At 48.6% G+C, this 13,635-nt stretch overlaps 1 protein-coding gene across 1 annotated transcript; it reads right to left on the bottom strand.

Annotated features, from left to right (window-relative positions):
- Positions 1-5,304: 5,304 nt before the first annotated feature.
- On the bottom strand, positions 5,305-13,376 carry LOC119276756 (transcription initiation factor TFIID subunit 11-like). The gene is made up of 4 exons (XM_037557903.1): positions 12,979-13,376; positions 12,324-12,411; positions 5,910-6,009; positions 5,305-5,773 (listed from the first exon to the last, which is right to left on the bottom strand). Exons 1-4 carry the CDS (start codon positions 13,311-13,313, stop codon positions 5,646-5,648), a joined length of 651 nt encoding a protein of 216 aa, XP_037413800.1. The 5' UTR covers positions 13,314-13,376; the 3' UTR covers positions 5,305-5,645.
- Positions 13,377-13,635: the final 259 nt, after the last annotated feature.

The raw sequence follows: 13,635 nt of genomic DNA on the forward strand, positions 1-13,635 counted from the left end.
GGAATCCACCTAACGTCGGGAATTCACCCTCGGATGTTTTCCCCCTTCGTCTGCAACGTGTAGTACCGCGTTAGAGCACGCTTAGCGCTACGTATCGTCATGTCATGCTTAGTGTTACCTCTGTTTGCTATGTATTTACTGTTTCTTCCCCCTCTTCTCTCCGGTAGACCCCGAGGCTGCTGATGTCCCGGTGATCGACTACGTCGTCGACAACGACCCCTCCTTGCCAGAGCAACCAGGCAAGCCCCCCCCTTTGATCATCCCGATATCGCCCATTCCTTTCTCTCATGCTTGCATTAGATTTTGCTACTGTTATTGTATGCTCCTGTTCTGATGCATAGCCTGCTTTTGTATCTGATATTGTACCTTACCTGCTTATCCTAATCTGCTTAGTATAGGTTGGTTAGTGATCCATCAGTGACCCCCACCTTGTCCTTGTTGCCCCTGCTTCATCATTGAAGACCCGATCGACGGGATTGGAGACCAGGGCCCGGCACCGCACATCACTTTCCCCTTAGTTGTTCGACGCTGCTGGGTTACTATCGAGTGCCGAGGGTGAGACCTCTACAGCACTTCTGATGTTAACCCTGTAGTGTAGCTATTCGGTCGTGGTCATCGAGGGTGATTCCACCTTAACCACTTCCGATATGACTCTGTCGTGCAACCCCTCAAGTGTGAACCTCGGGGGTGATTCCTCTTACGTTCACCTTGATGATTACATTGAGTGGAATTCACCGGGGGTGATTCCTCGGGTTTTCCCCTGATGTTTAAACACACAGTTACTATGGTTACCATGACTTTACGCTGAACCATGTTACTAAAGACGGGTCGACCCTGAGGGGTGCCCGCGCGACCTGGAAGGTGCCCGTGAGATAATTACGAGGCGTGGCCGGGCATTCTTAGCCCTTGCCGCAAGTCCTCGAGACGGGGCAACGGGGTCACATCTTTCGTGAGTCTCTGCTTGTTACCGCGCGTTCCTAATCCACTACGATTTGGATATTTGATCCAAGGGGCCTCTGGCCTGATAGCACTAACCATCACGTGGGCATATTATGGGCGTTCTGCGTCGTATGCATCAGCCGAAGCTTAATAGACGTCAGCGACTGAGCGGCACGCGCCGGGTTGGACTGGTAAGCACCTACCTTTTTAAGGAGGTAGCTAGGTCTGCTCACCGGCCGCGTTCGCAACGTGCAGGAGTTCCCGGGGAGATGGCCCATGACCCCTGGGGGCATAGGTTTAGTCCGGCGTGCTGGCCTCTCTATTAAGCCTAGGTCGGCTTGCGGCGTATTGTTTGGCCGAGGCCGGGCATGACCCAAGAAAGTGTGTCCGGCCGAAGTTAAGCGAGCGTGGTGGGTAAGTTGGTGCACCCCTGCAGGGAAGAACTAATCTATGCATAGCCTGTCCTACGGTAACGGACACTTGGAGTTGTATCCCGATTGATACAACTAGAACTGGATACTTGTGATGAGAACTGGATGGTGATGAGGATTTGATTGTGATGATAACTGGATAGTATGGCTCTGGGATTGCTTTCTCGCAGGGAGTCGAGAAAGGATCTCTGGCCGAGGTTGATAACACTACTACCGCTTTACTTTATGCTACTCTACTCCCTCTTGTTTGCTGCAAGATGGTGGTTTCCAGAAGATGCTAGTCTTCGATAGGACTAGACCTTCTCTCTATTCTGGCATTTCTGCAGCCCAGTCCACATATACAGTCTTCCTTTGATAATGTTGCATATGTAGTGTAGATCCTTGCTTGCGAGTACTTTGGATGAGTACTCACGGTTGCTTTGCTCCCCCTTTTCCCCCTTCTTTCTTCTTTCTGGTTGTTGCAACCAGATGGTGGAGTCCAGGAGCCAGATGCCACCTTTGACGACTGCTGCTACCCCGAGGGTGCCTACTACCACGTGACGGACGCCGACGACCAAGAGTAGTTAGGAGGCTCCCAGGCAGGAGGCCTTGCCTTTTCGATCGTAGATGCTTTTGTGCTAGCCTTCTTAAGGAAAACTTGTTTAACTCATGTCTGTACTCAGATATTGTTAATTCCGCTGACTCGTTTGTATTCAAGCTGATGTATTCGAGCCCTCGAGGCCCCTGGCTTGTAATATAAAGCTTGTATTATTTTAATTTGTGTCTAGAGTTGTGTTGTGATATCTTCCCGTGAGTCCTTGATCTTGATCGTACACATTTGCGTGTATGATTAGTGTACGATTGAATCGAGGGCGTCACATGTATAGTCTCCAAACATGTCGGTTGATACATATTCAACCATCATGCTCTCCATGCTCATAGGGTCTCGTGACAGCTGGATAGTCATTTTATTGCTCGGTTCTAGAAGAACGTCATGCAAACAACTGACTGCCATAATTGTGTCAGGTTGAAGGTTTGGAGTGACCTTCAAACCTTTTTTTTTGCCCTTGAGGTTCTTTGTATCCCAGGGATTGCTAATACAGAATAACCAGATGCTGAGATTTGGATCGATATAATGCCTTATGATGCATAAAGCAACATGTTTATTCTGTTTGTGGTGTGACTCCAACCGTAGGAGAATCCGACAGGTCTTGGATGGCACACATTATCCCACGAGACACAAGAGCGGTCATGATGTCCATGGCCCAGGTAGGGCAGTGGTGGCCATCGAGGGCGAATGCCTCAATTCTCTAGCCATCGGTTACCAGAGATTATTAATTTACGATTAGTAAATTAAATACCATCATGGTAATGTTGCAAAATTAATGGATATTTCAAGAAGTTATCTTGAAACCATTAATGTGAATCTCAAATTGCTAAGCATGACACCTATGACACCTTGAAGATAATCTCCAAAATGAAGTAGATCTCGCGGCACTAGGGAGTATAATCTAATGAAATCAGTAAATACTCACTCATGATGCCTTATGTCATGACTTAGAAAAATGTGTGGGAGGGCACTTTGTAAAGCAATCATAATGTCGAAACGACAAAATGTAGACTTTATCAGTAGCCATCGATAATCTGCATAGGCAGTAGATCCATATGGCTATCTTGTGATCCCAAGCATCAACTTGAAGAAATCACTTTAATTTTCGCACATGTATTTGCAAGAGATTAAAAATCTCAATTGCAATGTGTTTAACATGAAAATAGATACATCACAGAAATATTCCAGAATACCTCGTACTCAACGGATAAACAGACTATATTTACAAGAAATTGAAAATCTCAATTGCAAATTGACGTATTAATCTTGACATGTGTTTAACATGAAAATAGATACATCATACAAATATTCTGGAATACTGCGTACTCAACGGAGAAACAATACTATAGAAGTACTTAATTTATCTTTGCAAGAGATTCAAAATCTCAATCGCAAATAATAGATATAAATAATCTCAACCTTTATAGGCGTGCAAATGATTTATATCTTAAATTTCTGGAGCATTATACTCAACAGAAAAATGATTGAAACAACGGGTCTAAAACTGGTAAATACTAATAATTAGTAGTACTTTTATTAGGACCGATTTGACCCCTGTTTCAGCCTATTTTACCATTTCCTGCATATGAGAGGATGTTAATGTAAAATGGCGAAGGGATAAGATTTCCCTTGTCTTCTCCCGTGCAGTTACTGCAACTGCCACCGCCTCTCGGGCTCGCCGGCCATGGGCACAGCCTGGCGGGGGCCGGACGGCCGGGCGGCTGGGCAGAGCGCAGCCACGGGCATGGCCGGCGCGGCCATGCGGCGACGGCGGGCGAGCGCGGCGCGGAGGCCGGGCAGCCGGGCGTGGGGTGCGGCGCGCGGCCACGGGTGCGGCCGGCGCGAGGCGCTGCCGGGGCAGCCGGATGGCGCGAAAGCCGTGTCCTGGGATGCGGCGCGGCCACAGGCACGGCCGGGCAGCCTTGGCGCGGGTAGGAGGGCGCGCGGCCGGGCGCAGTGCGGACGGTGCGCAGGGCGGAGCGTGGCCGCCGAACGAAGCGCGGAGCAAAGGCTCCACACGCACACGCATGGTGTGCCGTGTGCGGGATCCCGCTGTCAAGCAAGGACTCGGATCATGGACTATCCATGTTGATGGATTTCCTTTGTACAGGAGTATGCATTGCATGCCAATACATGCACGGACAGCATGGTCGCTGCGTTCAGCGCCGATGGCGATGCTACCACGCGCAGGCCGTGGGAGAGACGAGCGTGCACTGGGTGGCCGGGCGGCCACTGGCGCGGCGCTGCAGGGTACGGGGCGGCCACGGAGCGCGGGCGGGCACGGCCAGAGGCTGCGCGGCGTGGAGGCCGGTGAGCGCAACGGCCATGCTGCTTACCTCTTGTTCGCCGGGGAGTGCGTCGCCGGAAACGCTCTGCCGGGAGCGTGCTGACGTTCCTAAATATTTGTCTTTTTAGGATTTTAAATGCACTACTACATGCGTATGTATATAGACATATTTTAGAGTGTAGATTCATTTATTTTGCTCCGTATGTAGTCACTTGTTGATATCTCTAGAAAAACAAATATTTAGAAACGGAGGGAGTAGATCTTAAATGAGAGAGACGAGACACAAATGATTGAATCGAACTCTTTATTAATGGTTACAGAATCTTTTTTTTCGAACGGAACAGAATCCTTATATACAATGGGAACGGACGTGTTCATAAGACGCGACTGTTCGGGCGCGGCCGCGACGGGATGGGGATTATTCCTTAATTAATGATGTGTTAATTAATCTTAACAGAAAACTACGGGAGCATTTGGTCGCTCGCTCATCAGGAATTATTTTCTCCGGGGCAGTTTTCCACGTCACAAGGGGTCGGGGAGGAAACCAACGACGCGGCGCCTGATTCTCCGCGGCCTCCCTCCAGCGACAACCCTCTGCCATAGGCCTGCAATCCTCCTTCTCCTTCCTCCAAGATTTGATCCAAACTACAACATGATATTCTCCATGGATTAGACGGGGATACCATGTGAGCAGGGAATTCCCGCTCGGGGGTTTACTCCCAGGCTTTTCCATCCCCAAGAACCAAATGAGACCAAAGGCTGTTTATCACTTCTCCCCAAACAAATGCCCCCGATTTTACCGTCGAGACCCTCACTGCAAGCAACACGACATCTTTGTTCATCTATATCAAACAATTGGCCAAAAACGTCGATGATGATTGGGTAGCTCTTACTTTTGCCGCTACAGCTCTGACTTCTCCCTTAGGGACATACCCATGTCTTTCTGGATGAGCATCTGTAGGACGCCCCATTCTTTTTCTCCGTTAAGAACACGGCACTGGGAGTCCAGGAGTTAGAGGCAGGCGAGTGGTGATGAGGTCGTCGCCCGGCCAAGGATATTCAGGTCAGGTACATCATTTTTGCTCGGGCAATTTAGCAAGAACAAAATCAGGGTTGATCAGGTATAACGGATACAATCGAACCAGTCACAACTTACAGCTTATAGACGCAATTTCCAACGAGTAACAAGCACCATAAAATACCATCACGATGCCGCTACTATTTTTCTTTGTTCTCCATACAATCACCTTTCGCGTGATGGCAAGTAGAAGTGAGTGTGGAAACGCAGGGAGATTGTGAAGCCGAAGTTCCATTACAGTTACCACATAACCTTTTGCCTCCGAGAGAGAATCATACGACGCCTGAGTGCCTGACTTACATCAACAGCGATGCTTCGACTCTAGCGGAAGAGTCTAGGAACGGATCGCTTTGGGATCTTCCCTTCAAGCTTCAATCTTCGGTACGCTTCTCTGATGTGGCAAGGTCTGATGGGTCCAGAATCTTTCCTTTCACTCATAACTATTCTAGCTGCAATATGCAGGTTCAATTGTTTAGAATCATAACCAAGGAAACCATTCTACCAACAGTTTACAAACAAACAACAGGTGTTTCACATATTATACATATCCTGAACCGAAAAATAAGCAAACTACTATGAACTTGCCTGTTTCAATGACCTCGCCGACAAACATCTTTGCTATTCCTGATACTACGATGGTCGTTGGCATAGATATCTTTTGACTGCCAGTGATACTCGCCAATAGCTGCAAAAATAAATAAATAAACAAGTCAATTCTAAATATCTAAGCACACACTGATTTGAACCACTGATGAGCAAATACATTTAACACTCGTGCCTGCCACCAATGAAGCATATTATACACCTGATGACTCCAGGTACATGGTCATCATCCAACAACAACAACAAAGTCTTTAGGCTGCGTTCGGCGCATGGGAATTTCACAGGAATTTTGCAGGCCAAATTGCCACAGGAATAAATTCCTGTAAGCGTGTTCGCTCCTCAGGAATCGGCTTCTTCTGTTCCACAAGAAAGCGTCACAAACCTGTACTTTTCACGGGGAAAATAAAATCTACTCCAACCAAAGGAAACGCCTGGTGAAAATCTCCTTCCCTCGCTCCGTCGCTCTCCCGCCTCAGCCCACACCCCGTCTCCCGCGAGCTTCGCACGAAATCGACATGGACGGCCAGCGGTGCAGCATGCCCAACCAGCGGATCCGAGTCCCTCCTCCTCCACCCCGTCCTCCTCCTCCTCCTCCCCCTCCCTGTGCCCCTCGAGCTCCACCTCCCCTCCCATTGACACAAGGGTTGGAAGATCTGAAATTTGGGGGAAGTGAGGAGGTCTTGCAAGAAATAGGTAATCCACTTGATACATCTTGGTTTCTCGTTCAGAAATCTCAGATTGGTCTTAAAATTTTCTTATCAGGACAGATTTGATACGCTAGCAAGTTTCCTGTAACCCGAACACACATCATTTTTTTATTCCTCTGCTTTGAAGACCTGTGGTTTGCACTGTACACACAACTTCACTTCCTGTACTTTTTTCCCATTCCTTTATTTTGCTCTCCTCCGTTCGAACGCAGCCTTAGTCCCAAACAAGCTGGGGCAGGCTAGAGCTGAAACCCATAAGATCTAGCAACCAACTCATGGTTCTGGCACATGGATAGCAAGCTTTCACGCACCCCTGCCCATGGCTAGTTCCTTGGTGATACCGCAGTCCTTCAGATCTCTCTTTACAAACTCCTCCCATGACAAGTTTGATCTACCCGACCTCTTTTGATATTATCAGCGCGCTTTAGCCGTGCATATCCGCTATGCACTAGAGCTTCTGGAGGCCTGCCCAAACCATGTCAGACGATGTTGGACAAGCTTCTCTTCAATCGATGCTACCCCAACTCTTATCACGCATATCATCATTTCAGACCCGGTCCTTCGTGTGGCCACACATCCATCTCAACATGGAGGCCTGCTCTTAGAGTACGTAATGGGCCTGGGCTGGCGATATAGCCCGTTAGTCTTAGGGTTAATTAGAGATAAGGGTCGCTTGCTTAGGGGTCAAGTAAGCCTTGCTTGGGAGTCAAGTAAAGTTCTCTATATGAAGAGAGGAGATGTATCAATCTAATCAAGCAAGAATTAAGAAGGAAATCCCTTCCCTCTTGCCCGGTCGTGGGCAAAAAGGCCCATGGCCGGCCCTCTCGCGCCCTCCTAGCAGCGCCATCCCAGGGCGTCCACATCCGGCAGATCAAGTCCCCGTCGTCGCCGTCACCGCTTCCGTCTTGGATCGCTACCCGCCATGTGTCGGCGGCGGTGAGGTTGCAGGCTGCTGCGCGCGGCCTCCTAGCGCGTCGGCGTGTGCGGGACATGCGTGGTCTGCAACTGCCGCTTCTTCAAGTTGCCCTTCGCTGCGCAAAGGACCTCGATCTCGTCCGCTGCGTCGGGGATCTTGGGCATGCGGTTTCCCCCACGGGCGGTGAGCATGTTGTTTTCCCCGCGTGCAGCGACCTCAAAGTCTGCGACATCGGCGGTTGGAGGGGGGGCGCACCCCTCCTCGTCATTCTCCATCGCAAGCCCTCCACTCTTCCCTGTGCGGTGCAGACCAACATCTGTCCGGCGGGGAGAAGGCAGGGTGTCACCGACAGGAGCGCACCGCGTAGCACCACTGCTTCCCGCCGCCGGCCGCCGCGAGGGCGCCTCTGCTGGTCGCTCTTGCGACCACTTCTAGGTGGCCATACACATGCACTCTTTGGTCCAGGTGGCGTCCATGGGATCCAGGTGGCTAAACACGTGCACGTCATGCGGATGGTGTCCATTTTTTGTTGAGGGGTCCAAAATAAAGTGTCCCAATCCATTTCAGGTTGAGAGTAATAAAACAAGCCGAGATGTAAAAGGCTTGTTTTTAGGTGTTAGGTTTGTGTTGCGTCGAGTCATGGTTATAAGTTGGTTAGGCTGCAGCTCGAGGACAAGCTGCATGTCCAGGTGGGGTGTAGTGTTAGAGTACGTAATGGGCCTGGGCTGGCGATATAGCCCGTTAGTCTTGGGGTTAATTAGAGATAAGGGTCGCTTGCTTAGGGGTCAAGTAAGCCTTGCTTGGGAGTCAAGTAAACCTCTCTATATAAAGAGAGGAGATGTATCAATCTAATCAAGCAAGAATTAAGAAGGAAATCCCTTCCCTCTTGCCCGGCCGTGGGCAAAAAGGCCCCCGGCCGGCCCTCTCGCGCCCTCCTAGCAGCGCCATAACACCTGCGTTGAATATGCCCAAACCATGTCAAACGAGGTTGGACAAGCTTCTCTTCAATCGATGCTACCCCAACTCTATCACATGTATCATCATTCCAGACCCGGTCCTTTATGTGGCCACATATCCATCTCAACATGCGCATGTCCACTACACCTAGCTGTTAAACATGCCGCCTTTTAGTCGGCCAACACCCGCACCATACAACATTGCGGGTCGAATCGCCGTCCTATAGAACCTGTCTTTTAGCTTTTGTGGCACTCTCTTGTCACAGAGAACGCCAGAAGCTTGGTGTCACTTCATCCATCTGGCTTTGATTCGATGGTTCACATCTTCATCGATATCCCCATCCTTCTGCAGCATTGACCCCAAATATCGAAAAGTGCCCTTCTAAGGCACCACCTACCCAACAAGGCTAACCTCCTCCTCATCATGCCTAGTAGTACTAAAACCAAACCTCATGTGCTCGGTTTTAGTTCTACTAAGCCGAAAACCTTTCAATTCCAAGGTTTGTCTCCATAGCTCTAACTTCCTAATTCCTATTAACCCACGCCCGACTAGCATTGACTAGCACCAAATCATCCGCAAAGAGCATACACAATGGGATATCTCCTTGTATATCCCTTGCAACCTTATCCATCACCAAAGCAAAAATATAAGGGCTCAAAGCTGACATCTAGTTCAGTCATATTTTAATTGGAAAGTCATCAGTGTTGTCATCACTTGTTCGAACATTTGTCACAACATTAGCATACATGTCCTTGATGAGGGTAATGTACTTTGTGTTTCTCGAAGGCCCACCACATGACATTATGTAATATCTTATCATAGGCCTTCTCCAAGTCAATGAACACCATATGCAGATCTTTTTGCTCCTTTATCTCTCCAGAAAATGTCGTACCAAGAAAATGGCTTCCGTGCTCGACCTCCCAGGCATGAAACCAAATTGATTTTTGGTCACGCTTGTCATTCTCCTTAAGCGGCGCTCAATGAATCTCTCCACTACATTGTATGGCTCATCAGCTTAATTCCATGGTAATTAGTATAACTCCGAACATCCATCCCTTGTTCTTGAAGATTGGTACTAATATACTCCGCCTCCATTCTTCTAGCATCTTGTTTGCCAGAAAAATGAGGTTGAAAAGCTTCGTTAGCCATACTATCACTGTCTCCGAGGCTTCTCCACACCTCGATGGGGATACAATCAAGGGCCATCACTATGCCTCCTTTCATCATTTTTAAAGCCTCCTTGACCTCAGACTCCTGGATTCGCCGCACAGAACGCCTGCTAGTATCATCACAGGAGTCGTCCAGTTCAATGGTAGAGCTCTTATTCTCCCCATTGAACAACTTGTCGAAGTACTCGCGCCATCTATGCTTAATCTCCACGTCCTTCGTCAGGAGCTGGTCTGCTCCGTCCTTGATGCATTTGACTTCCTCGACATCCCTCGTCTTCCTCCCTCGGATCTTGGCCATCTTATAGATGTCCCTTTCTCCTTCCTTCGTGTCTAAGCATTGGTAGAGGTCCTTATACACCCGACCCCTTGCTTCACTCATAGCTCGCTTTGCGGCCTTCTTTGCCACCTTGTGCTTCTCTATGTTGTCTGCACTGCACTCCTATCCAGGTAAGGCGTGTGAAACAAACTTTCTTCTCCTTAATACTCCCTCCGTCCGGATATTCATTTATAGGACAAGTATTTCCGAACAGAGGGAGTAGCCTTCTGGATATCATCGTTCCACCACCAGGTATCTTTAGCTTCACTTCTACTTTCCCTGGACACTGCAAACTTCAGGCCACCTTACAAATGCAAGTCGCCATCTTCATCCACATATTGTCTGCATCACCTCCTTTCTCCCAAGGGCCCTCCTTAATGGTCCTCTCCTTGAACGCCTGAGCTACCTTCCCCTTGAGCTTCCACCACTTCGTTCTAGCGACTATGGCACACTTATCCCGCTAGACACGAATCTAAAAGCGAAAGTCAGCCACCACAAGCTTATGCTGAGGGACAATACTCTCTTCAGGTATCACTTTACAATCTAGGCAAGCAGGCCCGTCTGCTCTTTTCAAGAGGATGAAAAGAATATGGCTAGAGTGTTGACCACTACTAAAAGTCACTAGATGTGATTCTCTTTTTTTAAAGAGGGTGTTAGCTACGATCATGTCGTAAGCTAGAGCAAAGCTTAAGACATCTTCTCCTTCTTGGTTCTTGATGCCATAGCCAAAGCCCCCATGCACCCCTTCAAAACTAAAACTTTTCATACCCCGGGCAAGGTTTTGGACCAGGCTTGTTAAAGCCTGAGGCAAAAATCCCAAGCCCGGGCCCCGCCCGACCCAAAGCTCATGAACAGTGTCATTTTTCAATTGAAATAAGTATATTCAAGATGCAATACACATGTGTTGCCATTTCAGGCTTTCGAGCGGGGAAATGGAGCCCGAGCCCGGCCCAAATGTTGGGCTTTCGGTCTCAGGCCAGGCTGTCCCTGTCCATCCAGGCTGTCCCTGTCCATGCACAGGTCTCTTCAAAACCTGTATTAGATGTACCCACGTGGCCATTGAGGGTTCCTCTATGAAGAGCTTCTCGCCAACATGTACACTCCTAACCATGTCCACTAGGCCTTCCCAGAACTCCCTCTTGGTGTTCTCATTATGTCCTACTTGCGGGGCATATGCGCCGATAACGTTGAGAACTAAGTCCCCAACTACCTGCTTGACCAGGATAATTCGGTCCCCACGCCTCTTGACGTCTACCATTCCATACTTGAGGCTCTTGTTGATCAAGATGCCTATTCCATTTCTGTTTGCAGCCGTCCCGTGTACTAAAACTTGAAGCCGGTATCCTCCACCTCCTTCGTCTTTTGTCCCCCCCCCCCATTTTGTTTCTTGGACGCAAAGGATATCAACATCTCTTCTCACCGTTGTATCAACTAGCTCCCAAAGCTTCCCTTACCCCTACATTCCAGTTACCTACGCGGATCCTCCTAGGCTCGGCTAGCTTCCTTACCCTTCGCACTCATCAAGTCAAATGCCAAGACCCTTGCTTATTTTTCACTATAACCTGGCGTCGATGTAGCGTGCCACTAAGGATGCGACGGCCCGATCCTTGCTCACTTGCCACCATATCCAGATGAAGATACGGCGCGCCACCAGGGGGGTGACGGCCTAGCCCTTACCCATTTGACACCACACCCGGTTCCGATATGGCGTGTCGCTCAGAGGGTTACGCCCCAACGATTTTATTTTGGTTTTCCTCTCCATAAGAGGGTTGAGTTTTGACGTTGGCTCGCCAAGCCTATCACAACCCTTCTCCTTTGCCCGGGCTTGGGACCGGCTATGTTGAGACAACATAGCTGTCAATAACTCGGTACGAACAGATATTTTTCAAGTTCTTCATTAATTTTGAGGAATGTAAGGCATTATAATCACTACAGACAAATGATAATGATAAGCGATGTAAAAAGAATTAGTCCCCAACTATGGTGAAAGCAACTATCATTAAGTTTTATCTACACCTACAGTCTAGCAAATCTAAGACATGTAAGAGTATGATATACTAGTATGATTCCAAAAAGGGATTTGACAAAGGAAAGATGTATCAGAAAATAATAGATGTGCTTTAACAGGCAAACGTATGTATGAAAACTCCAGCAAGATGTTAATGAATTCAAGAAAACAATCCACATTGTAGAGATTAACTCTACCATAAATGCCAAAAAAAACTCAAATAAATGCAAAGAATGAGGCTAACTGAGGCAGGTGGGCACGATACATGTACCAAATTCTTCAATTTATATGATTCAAGTTAACTTCAATAGAAGCAGTCTTACCTTTTTCATGTTAGATTTCTGAAATCCAGATCTCCGGAATGACTCATACCGGTTCATCTGATCTTCTGTAAATTGGGATAACAAAGCACTACAGATGAAAGCAGTCAGAACTTAATACATAATCTCCATCTAGATGGAATATATGTGCTTTCTATGCAATTTGGAACATAATCGTAGAAGCAAAGAAAGGCCAATTTCTTTAAAGTTGAAGGTGGGGGACATGTGATCTTCTTTAGTAAAAAAAGGTCAGGAGGTGGCAATCGAAGCATCGCAGGAACTGCAAAAATGCCAATTTGCTATGTCATTATGATTATGCTGCAAACAATTGAGAACATATTCCTTTCCCAATTCATAAATCATCATCACTTGAACAGGTCCGGCTATCAGATTTACTAACTAGAAGTTACAGGTGAATATTGCTAAAATACTAAAACGTTTGTTCAAACACCTGAATTTGATAGACAGCTACACGCTCCCTACTAGTAAATGATCTTTATCCGGTCAACTAGGGCCAAATTAGGGTACGCAGACTAGCTGATTCACAAATGCATAAATATTTTATCAGAGAAATAAGCTAGGGAAGTGAAATTTTCAACGAATTTCTGTAACCAAAGAAACTAAAGCTAGGTCAAGGATGGGATAGACAGGCACGGACTTCATCTTGGCGAGCTTGTCGGGATCGCTGGTGCCGGAAGGCAGCTTGTCGAGGTCGACCTCCATGGGGTCTTCCTCGTCGTCGTCGTCATCCTGCTCCTTATGGGGCCGGACCTTGGCCTTCGCCGCCGCCGGGGCTACGGAGGTCGAGGGCGCGGCTAGCGCCGAAGGCCGCGGCCGCGGCGGCGGGGCGCGCGAACTACCGGCGCCCGCGCTGCCGTCATAGTCCTCGGCGGTTGTGTTGGGGGCCGCTGTGGCAGGGTCCTCCTCGGGCGGCGCCGGCGAATCCGGCGGGGACTCCTGCTCCTCAACGGCCGCCTCGAAGGGGTCCTTCATGGGTCGCCGAGGAAACGGAAGACGATTCTGGAACTGCGAGTTGGGGGCAGCGTGGCACCCGGTCCTTCATGGGCCTGCCCGGATTTCGTTTTGCCTTGTGAGCTGCTGTTTCTCGAAGTCATCCCATGGGTGGGCCTCCACTTATAACTAGAGGCGAGCAAATGCGAAGCGGGCTCTCGAAAAGGAAAACATGGGTGGGCCGTAGTGCCGGGGAATCCTATTCAGCACTTTAAGCGCCGTTACAGTTATCTCTACACGTCAGAGGGTGTCCAAGGTATACAGGATGTGCTCGATCATGTCCCGGTGAAAGTGACAGCAGCGC

This window comes from Triticum dicoccoides, chromosome 3B (assembly GCF_002162155.2).
Source record: "Triticum dicoccoides isolate Atlit2015 ecotype Zavitan chromosome 3B, WEW_v2.0, whole genome shotgun sequence".
NCBI classification, from domain to species: Eukaryota; Viridiplantae; Streptophyta; class Magnoliopsida; order Poales; family Poaceae; genus Triticum; species Triticum dicoccoides.